The sequence below is a fragment of the Stegostoma tigrinum genome, chromosome 3 (assembly GCF_030684315.1).
Source record: "Stegostoma tigrinum isolate sSteTig4 chromosome 3, sSteTig4.hap1, whole genome shotgun sequence".
NCBI classification, from domain to species: domain Eukaryota; kingdom Metazoa; phylum Chordata; class Chondrichthyes; order Orectolobiformes; family Stegostomatidae; genus Stegostoma; species Stegostoma tigrinum.
Genome location: NC_081356.1, coordinates 4,959,948 through 4,972,544, shown reverse-complemented (window position 1 = coordinate 4,972,544; position 12,597 = coordinate 4,959,948). Strand labels below are relative to the sequence as shown.

Below are 12,597 nucleotides of genomic sequence, written 5' to 3'. Positions count from 1 at the left end.
ATATTCAGGTAGAGAGTGTCCTGTTTTGGAGCAGAATGGTAATTCTGCAGGTAACTGAGCAGAACAGTATGTCAGCATGAAAAGATTAGGGTGGATGATAAGCACAGTGCAATTATGGTTAGAGGCTAAAGACTATGGTGTATATTACAGTGCATTCTCACTAGGTGAAGAGCTATATCTTCCTGTTTCCTTTTAGTGTGTCACCAAGGGTCTACAGCTGCTCCACCCATTCCATGGCCTGGCCTGGCCCTGAACCACCACATCGTAGAGTCATCTGAAGCAGAAAGTGGCATCCAAAGAGTTACCTTTATCTCACGCGTATTCTACCAAAACACCCACCAACATATTGCAGGAATATAGCGTGTGTGCAGTTATTTTTAAATGGTAAATATTGTTGACAGCCATTAGCACAGCCTTTCTTAGAGGAAGGGGAAAGTCACAGTGCTGTATGGACATAGGGTTTCAGGTGTAGTCTTATGAGGCACAGTATTGGACCATCAGTGCCATACGTGTGGACATGTAGCTGAAATCCCTGAGGCATTACAAACTGTCACACTGACTGAAGCAGAAAACGGCAGTGATGGACTCAGCCTTGTGTCAGGTTTCAACCGAGTGAACTTCGAAACAAGAAAATGGTCCATGTCATGGAGAGATAAGTACACAGCATCAGTCCATTACAAGATCCGCTCAGTAACCTAGAACAGTTGGCTCGGTTTAGGAGAAGTGACATCTGTGGGATATATTAGAAATTGCACTTCCTTGATAAGACATTGGCACCAGAGACACTGAGGTTGCTGGGCTGGATGATTGTCATTCGCCAAATCCACTTGAACCTCCAGCTCTGGAGACTGGTGAGAAAGAAACTGAAAGTTCTGAGAACACCTCCATGTCCTTGTCTTCTAACCCCTCAGCCCCTCTTTCAGAACCCATGTCTACTCTACCTGTGACAGTAACAACAGCTACTGCCCACAATAATGCAGAGGCTGCATTCTGAAGTATGTAGAGCTAACAGAGAGCTACATAATCAGGCTTGTTGCTAGACTCCTCACTGCCATGTAGTGTGAATGCTGAGTGGTATATCCCCCAACTTCCAAGACTATTCAGTTGGGAGTTCAGAGTATTTATGAGAGCAGTGCACTGTGATGCCTTGATGACTGATATGTTTAACCATGTTTCATTTCACCTAATCCATCTGATTTGCTAAGGCCCCTTAGGAAAACAACTCCGCCACCGTTACCCAGTGCAGCATTTGTGTGGCTCCAGATTCATAGTAAAGTGGTTAGCTCTAAACTGCTCTCTGAAATACCCTCAAGGCTGCTCAGATGCATCAAACTACAACAGAGTCTCAAAAAAGGAATGAAACCACATGGACCATCCGATATTAACCAAGGTATAAGAAACAGTAATCACAAATGAAGCCTTGTCAACCTTGCCAAAACGTTCTCACATTTAGAGGCTTTGGTCAAAATCTTGGGGAGCTGTCCCACAGGCTAGTCAATGATCAGCATGACATAATCATACTCTCAGAATCATACCTTATAGATAAAGTTCCAGGTGCCACCATCACCATAAATAAAAGCTCCTTCTCATATAGCAGCTCCTTCCCACAGTCTGAAGATGTGCAGGTTAGGTGGATTGGCCATGCTAAATTGCCCATAGTGTCCAGGGATGTGCAGGCTAGATGGGTTAGCCGTGGGAAATGCAGGGTTACAGGGAAAGGGGAGCGGTGGGTCTGAGTTTGAAGGTATCACTGTGGACTGGAAGGACCAAATGGCCTGTTTCCACACTGTCAGGATTCTGTGATTGTATGATCGAGAATAATTCCTACAGGCTGAAAAACAATGTGGAAAAACATAGTAAAGGAGCAAACCTTGCTCTTCCTCCCCCATCATACTCCCTTCATCATACAATTCCCAGCACTCTATTTTAAGTTGTATTTAAGTGCGAAGTCACACTAGGTTGGCAAATGTTATGTTCTCCTAATGTGAAACGCCTAGCTGATTCAGTTGTAGAGGACCATGTTTCAGCCACTTCTTTATTTAACTAAGACCAACTGATTCACCAGTGGCCATTGTGTTACAAGCCTGTGCAAGGCTGAGAACTTTAGAATTTGAGCTGTCAAGTCCAGTTTAGTGCTAACTAATGCTAACTTCTAACAAAATTAGATTTGTGCAACAAGATTAAAACTCACTTACCCACAACTTACAGCATTCAATCCACAAAGCTTGTAAACCAGGACAGCAAGTAAAGTTCACAGTTCCCTGTTAGTGTCTGTGGTTTTCTACCTCTTGGCTTTTGAATGTCCTCCTCATTGTCAGGAGCTCCTGGCAATTGCTTGTACTGTAGCTCCTCTCTCTGTCACACAGGATTCTGCTGGCAACCAGCAGTTGTCAGGCTCCCAGATATTCGCTGCTTCTTATTTCAACGAATGGCCATGAGTTCATTGTAAAAGGTCCCACTCCAGCCTATACCATCAGCAAGGGGGCCTGAACATTTACTTCTAGGAAGTAACGATGACAGCACAGGATAAGCTTGGAGTAAATTTGAAGTTTTGTTTTGTGTTCACTATACATCTGATTGAACAAATTATTTAAGAAAATGTTAGGGGCAAGTTGTAATTTTGTGTAATTGCCACTTTCTGAAGTCGTGCTTTTGTGAAATCTGAGAGAAACTATAAACAATTACTGAACAGTTGGCTTTGGATCTGCAAATTGTGTAAAGAACAAAAAAAAAAGCAATGACTGTTCCTTCTAGTTTATGTTGGTTTGCTGTGAAAGCCTGTCTAGTACACTGTGTGGTTCCTTTAAGATTGCTATGCTGCACCACACATCAACAATTCAAGGGGACACTGCTTCATCACAGATAACAAGGTGTAGAGCTGGATGAACACAGCAGGCCAAGCAGCATCAGAGGAGCAGGAAGGCTGGCGTTTCGGGCCTAGACCCTTCTTCAGAAAGGTCTAGGACTGAAACATCAGCCTTCCTGGTCCCCTGATGCTGCTTGGCCTGCTGTGTTCATCCAGCTCTACACCTTGTTATCTCAGATTCTCCAGCATCTGCAGTTCCTACTATCTCTGAAACTGCTTCTTCACAGCCGGTTTCTTTCTGACTGTTGCGCACTAACATTGAAACAACTGTGACTGAGGGTGAATCAGCTTGCAATGCTTCTTTAAATTGTCCAGCATGTGTCTGATTGCTGGTGGGATGGTGGGCATCAGATTCCTCAACCCGCTAGAAAGAAAGGAGCTTTGAGCTAGCCAGAACTTTTCCTGTGAGGGAAGGAAAATACTAATGGGACAGAAATCCAGGCAGAACACTGTGTTCTGGGCTTCTCGGTTGGCCATAATGGGCTTGATAATAGGAGACAGAGGGTGATGATGTAGGGATGGTGTTCAAACTGGAAGCCTGTGACCAGTGGTGAGCCACAAGGATTGGTGCTGAGTCCACTGTTTGGCATTTATATCAATGATTTGGATGAAAATGTAGGAGAAATGGTTAGTAAGTTTGTGGATAACATCAAAATTGGTGGTAGACTGGACAGTGAAGAAGGTAATCTCAGAGTACAAGGAAAACTTGATCAACTGGACCAGTGCGCAGAGGATTGGCTGATGAGTTTAATTTGGGTAAATGCGAGATGTTGCATTTTGGTAAGTCAAACTAGGGAGGGATTTACACATTTAATGGTACGGCTCTAGGGAGTGTTGTTGAACAAAGAGACCTAGGGGGCCAGGTACATAGTTTCTTGAAAGTGGAATCACAAGTTGACAGTGTGGTGAAGAAGGCTTTTCACATGCTTTCCTTCATCAGAGTACTGAGTACGGGAGTTGGGACATCATCTTACTGAGATACAAGACATTGGTGAGGTCACATTTGGAGTACTGTGCACAATTCTGGTCACCCTGATAGAGGAAGGATGTTATTAAACTGGAAAGAGCACAAAAAGATTTATGAGGCTATTTCTGACACTGGAGGGTTTAAGTTATAGGGAAAGGTTGGTTAGGCTGGGACTCATTTCCCCTGGAGCCTAGGAGGCTGAGGTGTGACGTTATAGAGATGTATGAAATCATGAAGGGCATGGATGGGGTGAATAGCCAAGGTCTTTCCCCCAGGGTAGGAAAGTCCAAAACTAGAGGGCATAGGTTTAAGATAAGAGGGGAATGATTTAAATGATATCTGAGGGGCAACTTGTTTGCACAGATGGTGATGCGTGTATGGAACGTGCTGCCAGAGGAAGTGGTAGAGGCTGGTTAAAACTACATTTTAAAGAGACTTGGATGGATACTTGGATAGGAAAGGTTTAAGGGATATGGGTTAAATGCAGGCAAATGGGACCAGTTCAGTTTAGGAAACCTGGTTAGCATGGATGTGTTGGGCTGAAGGGCCTGTTTCTGTGCTGTATGATTCTATAAGTCTCTTTGCATCTTCACTAAGTAAATCGGTCCCTTCTCTTCCATAGACACTAGTGGCACCCAGGCACCATCAACAAAGGAAGAGACCACAGCCTGAGCCCTATGCCTTGGAGGAAAAAGACTGTGAGCCCTCAAAGGTATTGACCAGCTGTGATGGCCAGCACACTTCCACAGGTTCTTTCCCGACACTGCATCAGGGTCACTGGCTGTTTAGTGTAATCACTGATACATCTCTGCAGCTGACAGACAGGAAGAACCAATCAAGGTCTTTGACATTGAGCGCGCGGCTGGAGACGCAAGACCGGTGCCTGGCAGAAGATTTGCTCTGTACTCAGCTGTAAGTTATACATAGGATTAACCTCCAGATTGACAGGTTGGGGAATATCAAGCAGTATATCAGTATATCAGTGGACTGGAGCTAAAGATAAAGACGCTAATCTGTGTTTTCATTGGTGACTTTGGCATGTGAGTACTCAGATCGCTCCATGGGAAATCACAGTCATACAGCACAGAAATAGGCCTTTTGGTCCAACTCCTCCACCCCAACCCAACATCCCAATCTGGCCTAGTCCTATTTGCCAGCATTTGGCCTATATTGATCTATTCATGTACCTATCCAGATGCCTTTTGAATGTTGTAACTGTACCAGCCTCCTCCACTTCCTCTGGCAGCTCGTTCTATACACGCACCACCCTCTGTGCAGAAAAGTTGCACTTTAGGTTCCTTTTAAATCTTGCCCCTCTCACCTCAAACCAATGCCCTTCTAGTTTTGGACTCCCCCACCCTAGGGAAAAAGACCCTGTCTATTTACCCTACCCACGATCCTTGTGATTTTGTCAACCTCTATAAGGTCACCCCTCAGCCTCAGACACTCCAGGGAAAACAGCCCCAGCCTATTCAGCCTCTCCCTGTAGCTCAAACTTTCCAACCCTGGCAACATCCTTGTACGTCTTGTCTGAACCCTTTCAAGTTGAATATCTTTCCTATAGCAGGGTGACCAGAATTCCTAAACAGGTGTAACCGATGACCTGTACAGATGCAACATGACCTCCCAACTCCTATACTCACCTTGGAGACTCAGGTTCTGCAGAATAGCTGCAGATTACAGTTAGGACCTGTCTTTACTCAGCTCAGCATCAGGTTTTAGATCAAAGGGAGACAAGAAAGCTCATTCTGTGTCCAGGAGTTCCTTACTCTCATAGAGACAGGGCAGGCACCTACAGAGAGGGGACACAACACATGAGCATCCAGTTAGCTAGACACAGATGCTTTCTGAAGAAGGGTCTAGGCCCGAAATGTCAGGCTTCCTGCTCCTCTGATGCTGCTTGGCCTGCTGTGTTCATCCAGCTCCACACCTTGTTATCTCAGATTCTCCAGTTCCTACTATCTCTCAGTTGGCTGGACAGCTGGTTTGTGATGCAGTGTAACACCAACAGCACAAGTTCAATTCCCCTCACTGGCTCAGATTACCATTTACCAAACATTCACCAGTTCCAAGTGGGAGAGGGGTAAATCTACAGATTGTCACACAAACAGAAATCTCAGATCTCCACAATCAGCTGTTCTAGTTTTATTGTACAAATTGCAGATCCATTTCCCCTAAACATTGCCGATGAAGGGTCACTCGACCCGAAACACAAACTGAGCGACCCTCGCTCAGCAATCTGGTCTCTCTGCACAGATGCTGGCAGGCCTGCTGAGTTTTTCCAGCAATTTCTGGTTTTGTTTCTGACTTCCAGCATCTGCAGTTCTCTTTCGGTTTTCACCAGAGTTCACCAGCAGGGGACAGGAGATATCCAGGTTTCTGTAGCTTGGGGACGGTACAGCTCCGGTTACCGTCGCCCTGTGCTCTCGGTAGCCTCGCTGGCGGCTTGTAGCGAAGGCTCTTTGTTGTCGGTTCTGTCTGCCGATGGCTGGCTCGGTGCAGGAACACAGTGTGTCACTGGTCTTTGTGAACGAGGATCAGAAAGGAGGGTTCCAGTTCGCTCACTCCCCGGAGAGCCAACAGCCCCTTAAACTGGAAATGAAAGCAGAGGAGGAAGGAGCGGCTCTGCGTCTGATTGACCGTAAGTTTTGTGTTTTTTTTCACTCTCCCCCTGTTGTACGAAACAAACCTGGCCTTGGGCTTGCTTCAGTTTGAATGGCAGGGCCGCAGGAGGTTTACTGCAGTGTAAATCAGTCCAGGCTCAATACATCTTCAACCACATACTACCTTAAAACACAACTCACCCCACATTGCTATTGATTTTTAAAAAGCTCCTGCATGTAATGTACTGAAGGCGTTGCTTTTATTTTTCACTACAACAAGGGCTCAGAATGGAGTGTACAAAGTTCTGTAACAAAGAACTGCAGATGCTGGAAATCTTAAACAGGAATTGCTGGAGAAACTCAGCAGATCTGGCAGCATCTGTGGAGAAAGCAAGAGAGTTAAAGTTTCGACCCTTCTTCAGATGTTTACAAAGTTGCCTCAATATGCAGTGGATTGAATTCAGACTGAAATTAACCACAAAATGGTACAAGTTCAGTCTGTGTTACTAAAGGCAATCTAACTTCACACAGGAACCTGACCATCAAGGTGAATTATCATGTGCACGGTAACATTGATGGGATTGGTTAGCTCAGCTGGTTTGCAAAGCAATGGGAGGAACACCAACAGCTTAAATTTTATAGCCTAGCTAGGTGAGTTTTCAAAAATATGCATGTATTCATTGAATCACTTAATTTGGCTACACTTCTGTACTTTAAAACTGTAAAACAGTGTTAGTATTCCTGCCATGTGATGTGACCTTATGTGACTAACCGATAACCACAGTCACATCACCGCTATTTCAATTTACCTACAGTGGATCCTTATTACTGATGTGGTAAGAATACTGTTAGCTTGGATGGCGGTTTCTGATGCAGAGTGAGGCCAAAAGCAGGCTCCAGTTCCCACACCAGCTAAGATTACTATGAAGGACTTTCCTTCTCAACCTCTCCCCTTGCCTGAGGTGTTTTGACCCTCAGGTTAAATCATCACCAAGTGTCTCTGTCTGATGAGAGAGCACCCCTGTAGATCTGGAGGGTGATTTTGTGGTAGCACAGTGAGGTCATTGGATTTATAATCTGGAGACTTCATTTCAAAAACCATCTTGGCATAATGAGGAATTTGCCCAGTTAATTCCATACATCGGAATGGCAGGATGACCATGAAACTGCTAAATTGTTGTCAAGCAAAACAAACAGTTCACTTTTGTCCCTTTTAAGGAAGAAAATCTCCCACCCTTATCCAGTTTGGTCAGTATGTGATTCCAGACACATGGCAGTGTGGTTTTATGCATGGAAAAGACGATCGAAGTTGCAAAATGACAGCCAGTGGGAATTATTTTGTTCAGTGTTTTAAGATCAGATTTAGAGTAACTTTTAAAGATAAAAATATATGTGGGAAAAATCTGTGGAAGTAGCATAATGACTGAAACTGAGAAGGCCATTGATAAATGGTCACTTAAAGTGTTAATGTAATTTCTGCCTTCATAGCTGCTTGGGAGGATTTCGGGTATTCTTATGTGAAATCAGGGTAATTGTAAAGACTTAACTAAATAAAGGTGAGGACAGCCACATATATATCCAAAAACACACTGCAACCCCTTTCCCTAACATTTACATTATTTCTTAAACTGTTTCTGGCTTTTTGCCTCTGCCACTGCGTGGAACTGTATTCCAAGTTTTGATCACTCGTGAAGAATAGTTTGGTCCTGAATTTAACTTTAGTTTGAATTCAGTGGAGGGAACCCAGTATGTAGGGACTTTGGCACTTAAAGATATGGTCAGCAAGTAATTAAGTAAGAGGCTAGCAGCAGAGAAGCGCAGAGAGATCATATCAATGGAGGGGTTCGGAGACAGGGACCATTCAGATCAAGAAGGAATTAGTTGCAGACTCTTAGGTGAAGACCATAGATTTTTCTTTTAAAATTCCAGAATGTGATTCAGTGTTCCATGAATGTTTGACCCTTTACGCAGCTTGCTCACACACATTTAGCTTTCTCTCCTAACACAGCATGGGACCACCAGCATCCCTAATGTCCTGTTAATCAGCTAATGCATAAATCTCAAACTCGTCCTGCAAGATCTAAATCTTGTTTGCTTGTTTTTTTTCAGAAAATGTGAAGCAAATTAAAAATTCACTAAAGTTCAGAATTGTAGTGCAGCCATCTCTGACACTTGCAGGGATGGCTGAAGCTACTTAAAAATAAAATCATTCAGTAGATGTGGGCATTGCTAGCTGGGCCAGCAGTTCTTGCTCATCTCTGTTGCTGCTGGTATTGATTAATTTCTCATGCATTGGATTTAATGACTGAAATAATTCCACAGAGGCTGGTATCCCATCAACAAGTCAGCCTTTATTTAGACATAGATGGTCCTAGACACTGATATGCCTTCCTCAGAGTGAACAGAATCTCTGACTCAAGGTGTAGAGCTGGATGAACGCAGCAGGCCAAGCAGCATCAGAGGAGCAGGAAGGCTGACGTTTCAGGCCTAGACCCTTCTTCAGAAAGTTTTCCAAAGAATGTTTGTTCAGAATTATTTAACCAGCAAAATTGGGAACATGACAACATATTTAAAGTTGAGAAGTGTATTGACAGTTTTCATATTGCTGATTTCTCGCCCTAACTTGATAAAGCTCTCACATAAATCACTGTCCAAACAGTACTTACATATTAGCATGGACTCTCTTCATAGGATTTACCAATAACACATGAGTGAAAGTAAATACATATTTCTTGTTTTGTAGCCATGCAAGGGGAACTGGGCAACAAATAATGGGATCTCATTCATGAACTCATGCATAATAGTTTCTGTGCCATTCATTTAAACGGTCAAAATATCATCAACGCAGACTAGAAAATCAAAATGGAGAGGCGAGTGTGGGGGAGATGTGGTGATGAGTCGGGAAGCAGGGATGGATTGGATGGCGTTGGGGTGGAGAGACAAGGTTCAGTAATCCTTCTGGACTTAAAATTTCCCACTATGTGACATGGCTTATGATGCATGCAACAGAATAAGGTCACTATGTCAGAGATGTAGCTGTTTCCCATGGTCTTCTGCGGCAAAGCACACTGTGTTCCACTGCACCAAGCACTTTAAACCACCACGTATGTGTGATATGAACATTGAGTGCTAACGGTACTCCGGACCTGATGTGTTGCTCATGTTCCCTCTGCAAGTTCAGCAAATCGAGCCACCGCAGGGATAATTGGCATTGTGACTGCGATACAACAACAAAACAGAGAAATTGGGAAGCAACAGTTACACTAATAAACCCAGGATCAGCAGGATCCTCAAGCCGCTGGCAAACATCCTGCACATGAAGTTGTCTGAATGACCCGTCAAATTGCAAATGATGTGCACAAGGCACAGAATTGATTGGCCTTGATGCCATTTGCTCCAAATGAGCAAGGTATAGTGTTACCACAGAGGGAATATGTCCCAGGACACTGTCACTGAACTGTGTCACCTGGTGGAGTGGGCTTGCAGATCCGAATGTGTCGGTGGATGAGGCCAGCAATACTGGGGGCTAAAGGTGACCACTTTTGTAAAGTTTTTTAATAAAACCATTGTTGAGTGTTGGGAAAAACCCATCGGGTTCACTAATGTCCTTACTGCCATTCTCACCTGGTCTGGCCTACGTGTGGCTCCAGACCCACAGTGATGTGTTCGACTCTTAATGCAGTCAGTGATGAGCAATAAATGCTGACCCAGCCTGCGATGCCCACATCCCGTAACTTAACTTTAACGAAAAGTTTCTGAGGTCAAATTGCATTTCAGAAATTTGGCACAAAATCTTGACTCGCCTCTCTGAGCAACACTGAAGAAGGGCTGCACTGTCTTTCAGAATGAGATGTTAAACCAAGGTCAGGTCTTCTTTCTGAGGTGGCTGTAAAAGATCCTACGATACTATTTTAAGTCTTGTCCCATGTTACCGAGGATCCATGGATAAAGTCTTGGCCTGTTCAGTCACATAAAGACCTGAGGCAGAGAATCCCAACCGGCAAATTGAGCTCCAGACAACAATTTTGAGAAGAATGTTGGGGTCTTTCCTAGTTCCCTGGCCGGTATTTGTCCTTCAGTCATCACAAAAACATTCATGTAGTCATTATTGCGCACATCATGTGTGCCTATTCCTGAATTACAATAAGGATATGCTGTGGTCAAGAAGGACACTATAGAAATATCAGTGCTCTGGAGGTGAAATGTCACATTTCCATGGACCTTGACATTTCAGAGGAGCTTTGTGAACTTCTTAAGCGACAATATTGAAAGCACATTTGTTCTGGTAGAGCTATTTACTGTATCAAGGTTCCATACAAAGTGTGATTAAAAATGTAGGAAAGGTTCTATTCTGACCTTGATGAAACCTTATCGCAAACTCCTAAAGAAGAAAGAAAATTATCCTTTGGAAGGATTTGTTGTCAACGTTACCTGTGATTCTGAAACCTGGGGAGCGGCTATTGGCTTTTACCTGCCCACATTTTCCAGTGCAGATGGAGCCCTCCTGCTAATGTTTAACACAGCCTCATGACAAGCACACTCTTCCAACAAAAGGACAATTAACAGAACTACAGGGAGGCACCCTGGATTGAGCATTAACAGCTCCTGAATCATGTAATTGTTGGAGTGAAAGATCGAGGTGAACATCTGGATCATTTACTCCATGCAAGAGACTGCATGCTGCACCAATCGTCAACTTGTTAAATTGACAATAGATGTTTGTCAGCAGCTAGAATAATGCCAAATAAATAATGCGTTGGAAGTGTGTGAATTTGTGAAGGGAAAATTCAATCACTTGATATAAGTTATGTTGCGATCCAGAGAGGAGAATTGAGAACAATTCAGAATAAAACGAGGCTGCACTGTGGCTTATTTTTTCATTAGAAGTGAACTGAGACAAATCTGGCTCTGATTGCTTTGGAAACTACATTTCACAAGCTTGATCATGAATGCTGGGCTTTCTTTGTTTGCCGGCAGAATTCTGTCCAAAGATAAATAATACCAGAATGGAATCAAAATGATGTTTTATTGAAGATAAGGTGCGTAATCGTTCTGGATAATCATTTCCCTTGCATGCTGGGATGAGTTTATTGGCAGAGGTAGTAGGAACTGCCAATGCTGGAGAATCTGAAATAACAAGGTGTAAAGCTGGATGAATTTTTAAATTCTCCACACCCCCAAAAAAATTCAGTCCTGACTCATTGCCTCCTATTATGGGAAAATTACCATAAGCTACTTACTAAGACATGTCACAGACAATCAAAACTGAAGTACTTATTTAAACTTTACTGCATGAAGCAATCAAAATAACACCCCTTAAGTGATCAAGCTAAGCCTCACAACACAATTTAGCTATTACCCAGTTACTGGTGGAATTTAGCTACGATTCCAATCAACAGTGTCTGTCTCTGGATGTGTCCAGGGTTCAATCCTTGTGCAGTATTGTTCTTTGAAGTACTACAGCTGAAGGTTCCTGGGGTTGAATGCTTGTACAGTTTTCAGTGCTTGTACAGTTTTCAGTCCTCCAAGTTTATGATGATTGATGATCCTTTAGATTCTTTCATCCAAATTATGGAGTACTCCTCTGGAGCCATCCTGTCTGTAGCTTGCTGCCTTATCAGAAGTAGCTTCCCTGTTCCTTGTTACATTTGGCATCAATTGTCTGAAGATGCAGCTTCCCTGCAGTTAACTCCTTAACTCTTCTGCAAGGTACTCAGTCGTCCCTGCAGCACAAGGTTGCTAAACATCAGTAGTTGTTAAAACAAATGTTGTTTATGTAGCTTTTGACTTTTTCCTCTCCCAGACATGGCTAATTGTTGTCAATTCCTGTATAGGTCTGTCCTTGCCTCTTGACAGACAGAGTTATTGCTGCTTCTTTCAAATTATTGAACTTCTGAAGTTAGACTATCACACTATCACACTCCTACCAAGACTCTAGACTTTATTAAGCTTATACTCGGAGCTGCTAAAACTTGATTAAAATCTGTGGGTTTGTATCTCTCATGTGTTAATGCCTTCAAAGTAAAATATTAGACTTATCCTTTAACCAAACAAGTCACTGTCACTGAGTGCTCTGTGAGTGAGAACGGAAGTATTCCAGTTAGCCAACCTAAGCCAGTATAATATTGAGATCACTGTATTTAATCTGGTGACATAGGGCC

The 12,597-nt window shown here is 43.3% G+C and overlaps 1 protein-coding gene across 2 annotated transcripts in view; it reads left to right on the top strand.

Moving 5' to 3' along the window:
* Positions 1 to 6,175: 6,175 nt before the first annotated feature.
* carm1l (coactivator-associated arginine methyltransferase 1, like) overlaps positions 6,176 to 12,597 on the top strand; it is a 60,046-nt gene continuing 53,624 nt past the window's right edge. Inside the window, exon 1 of one of the 2 annotated variants that reach the window (XM_048527707.2) lies at positions 6,176 to 6,474. In XM_048527707.2, the coding sequence (XP_048383664.1) occupies positions 6,318 to 6,474 (157 nt within the window). In that variant the 5' untranslated portion in view covers positions 6,176 to 6,317. The remainder of the gene's footprint in view (positions 6,475 to 12,597) is intronic. The other variant, XM_048527706.2, reaches the window with a different exon arrangement.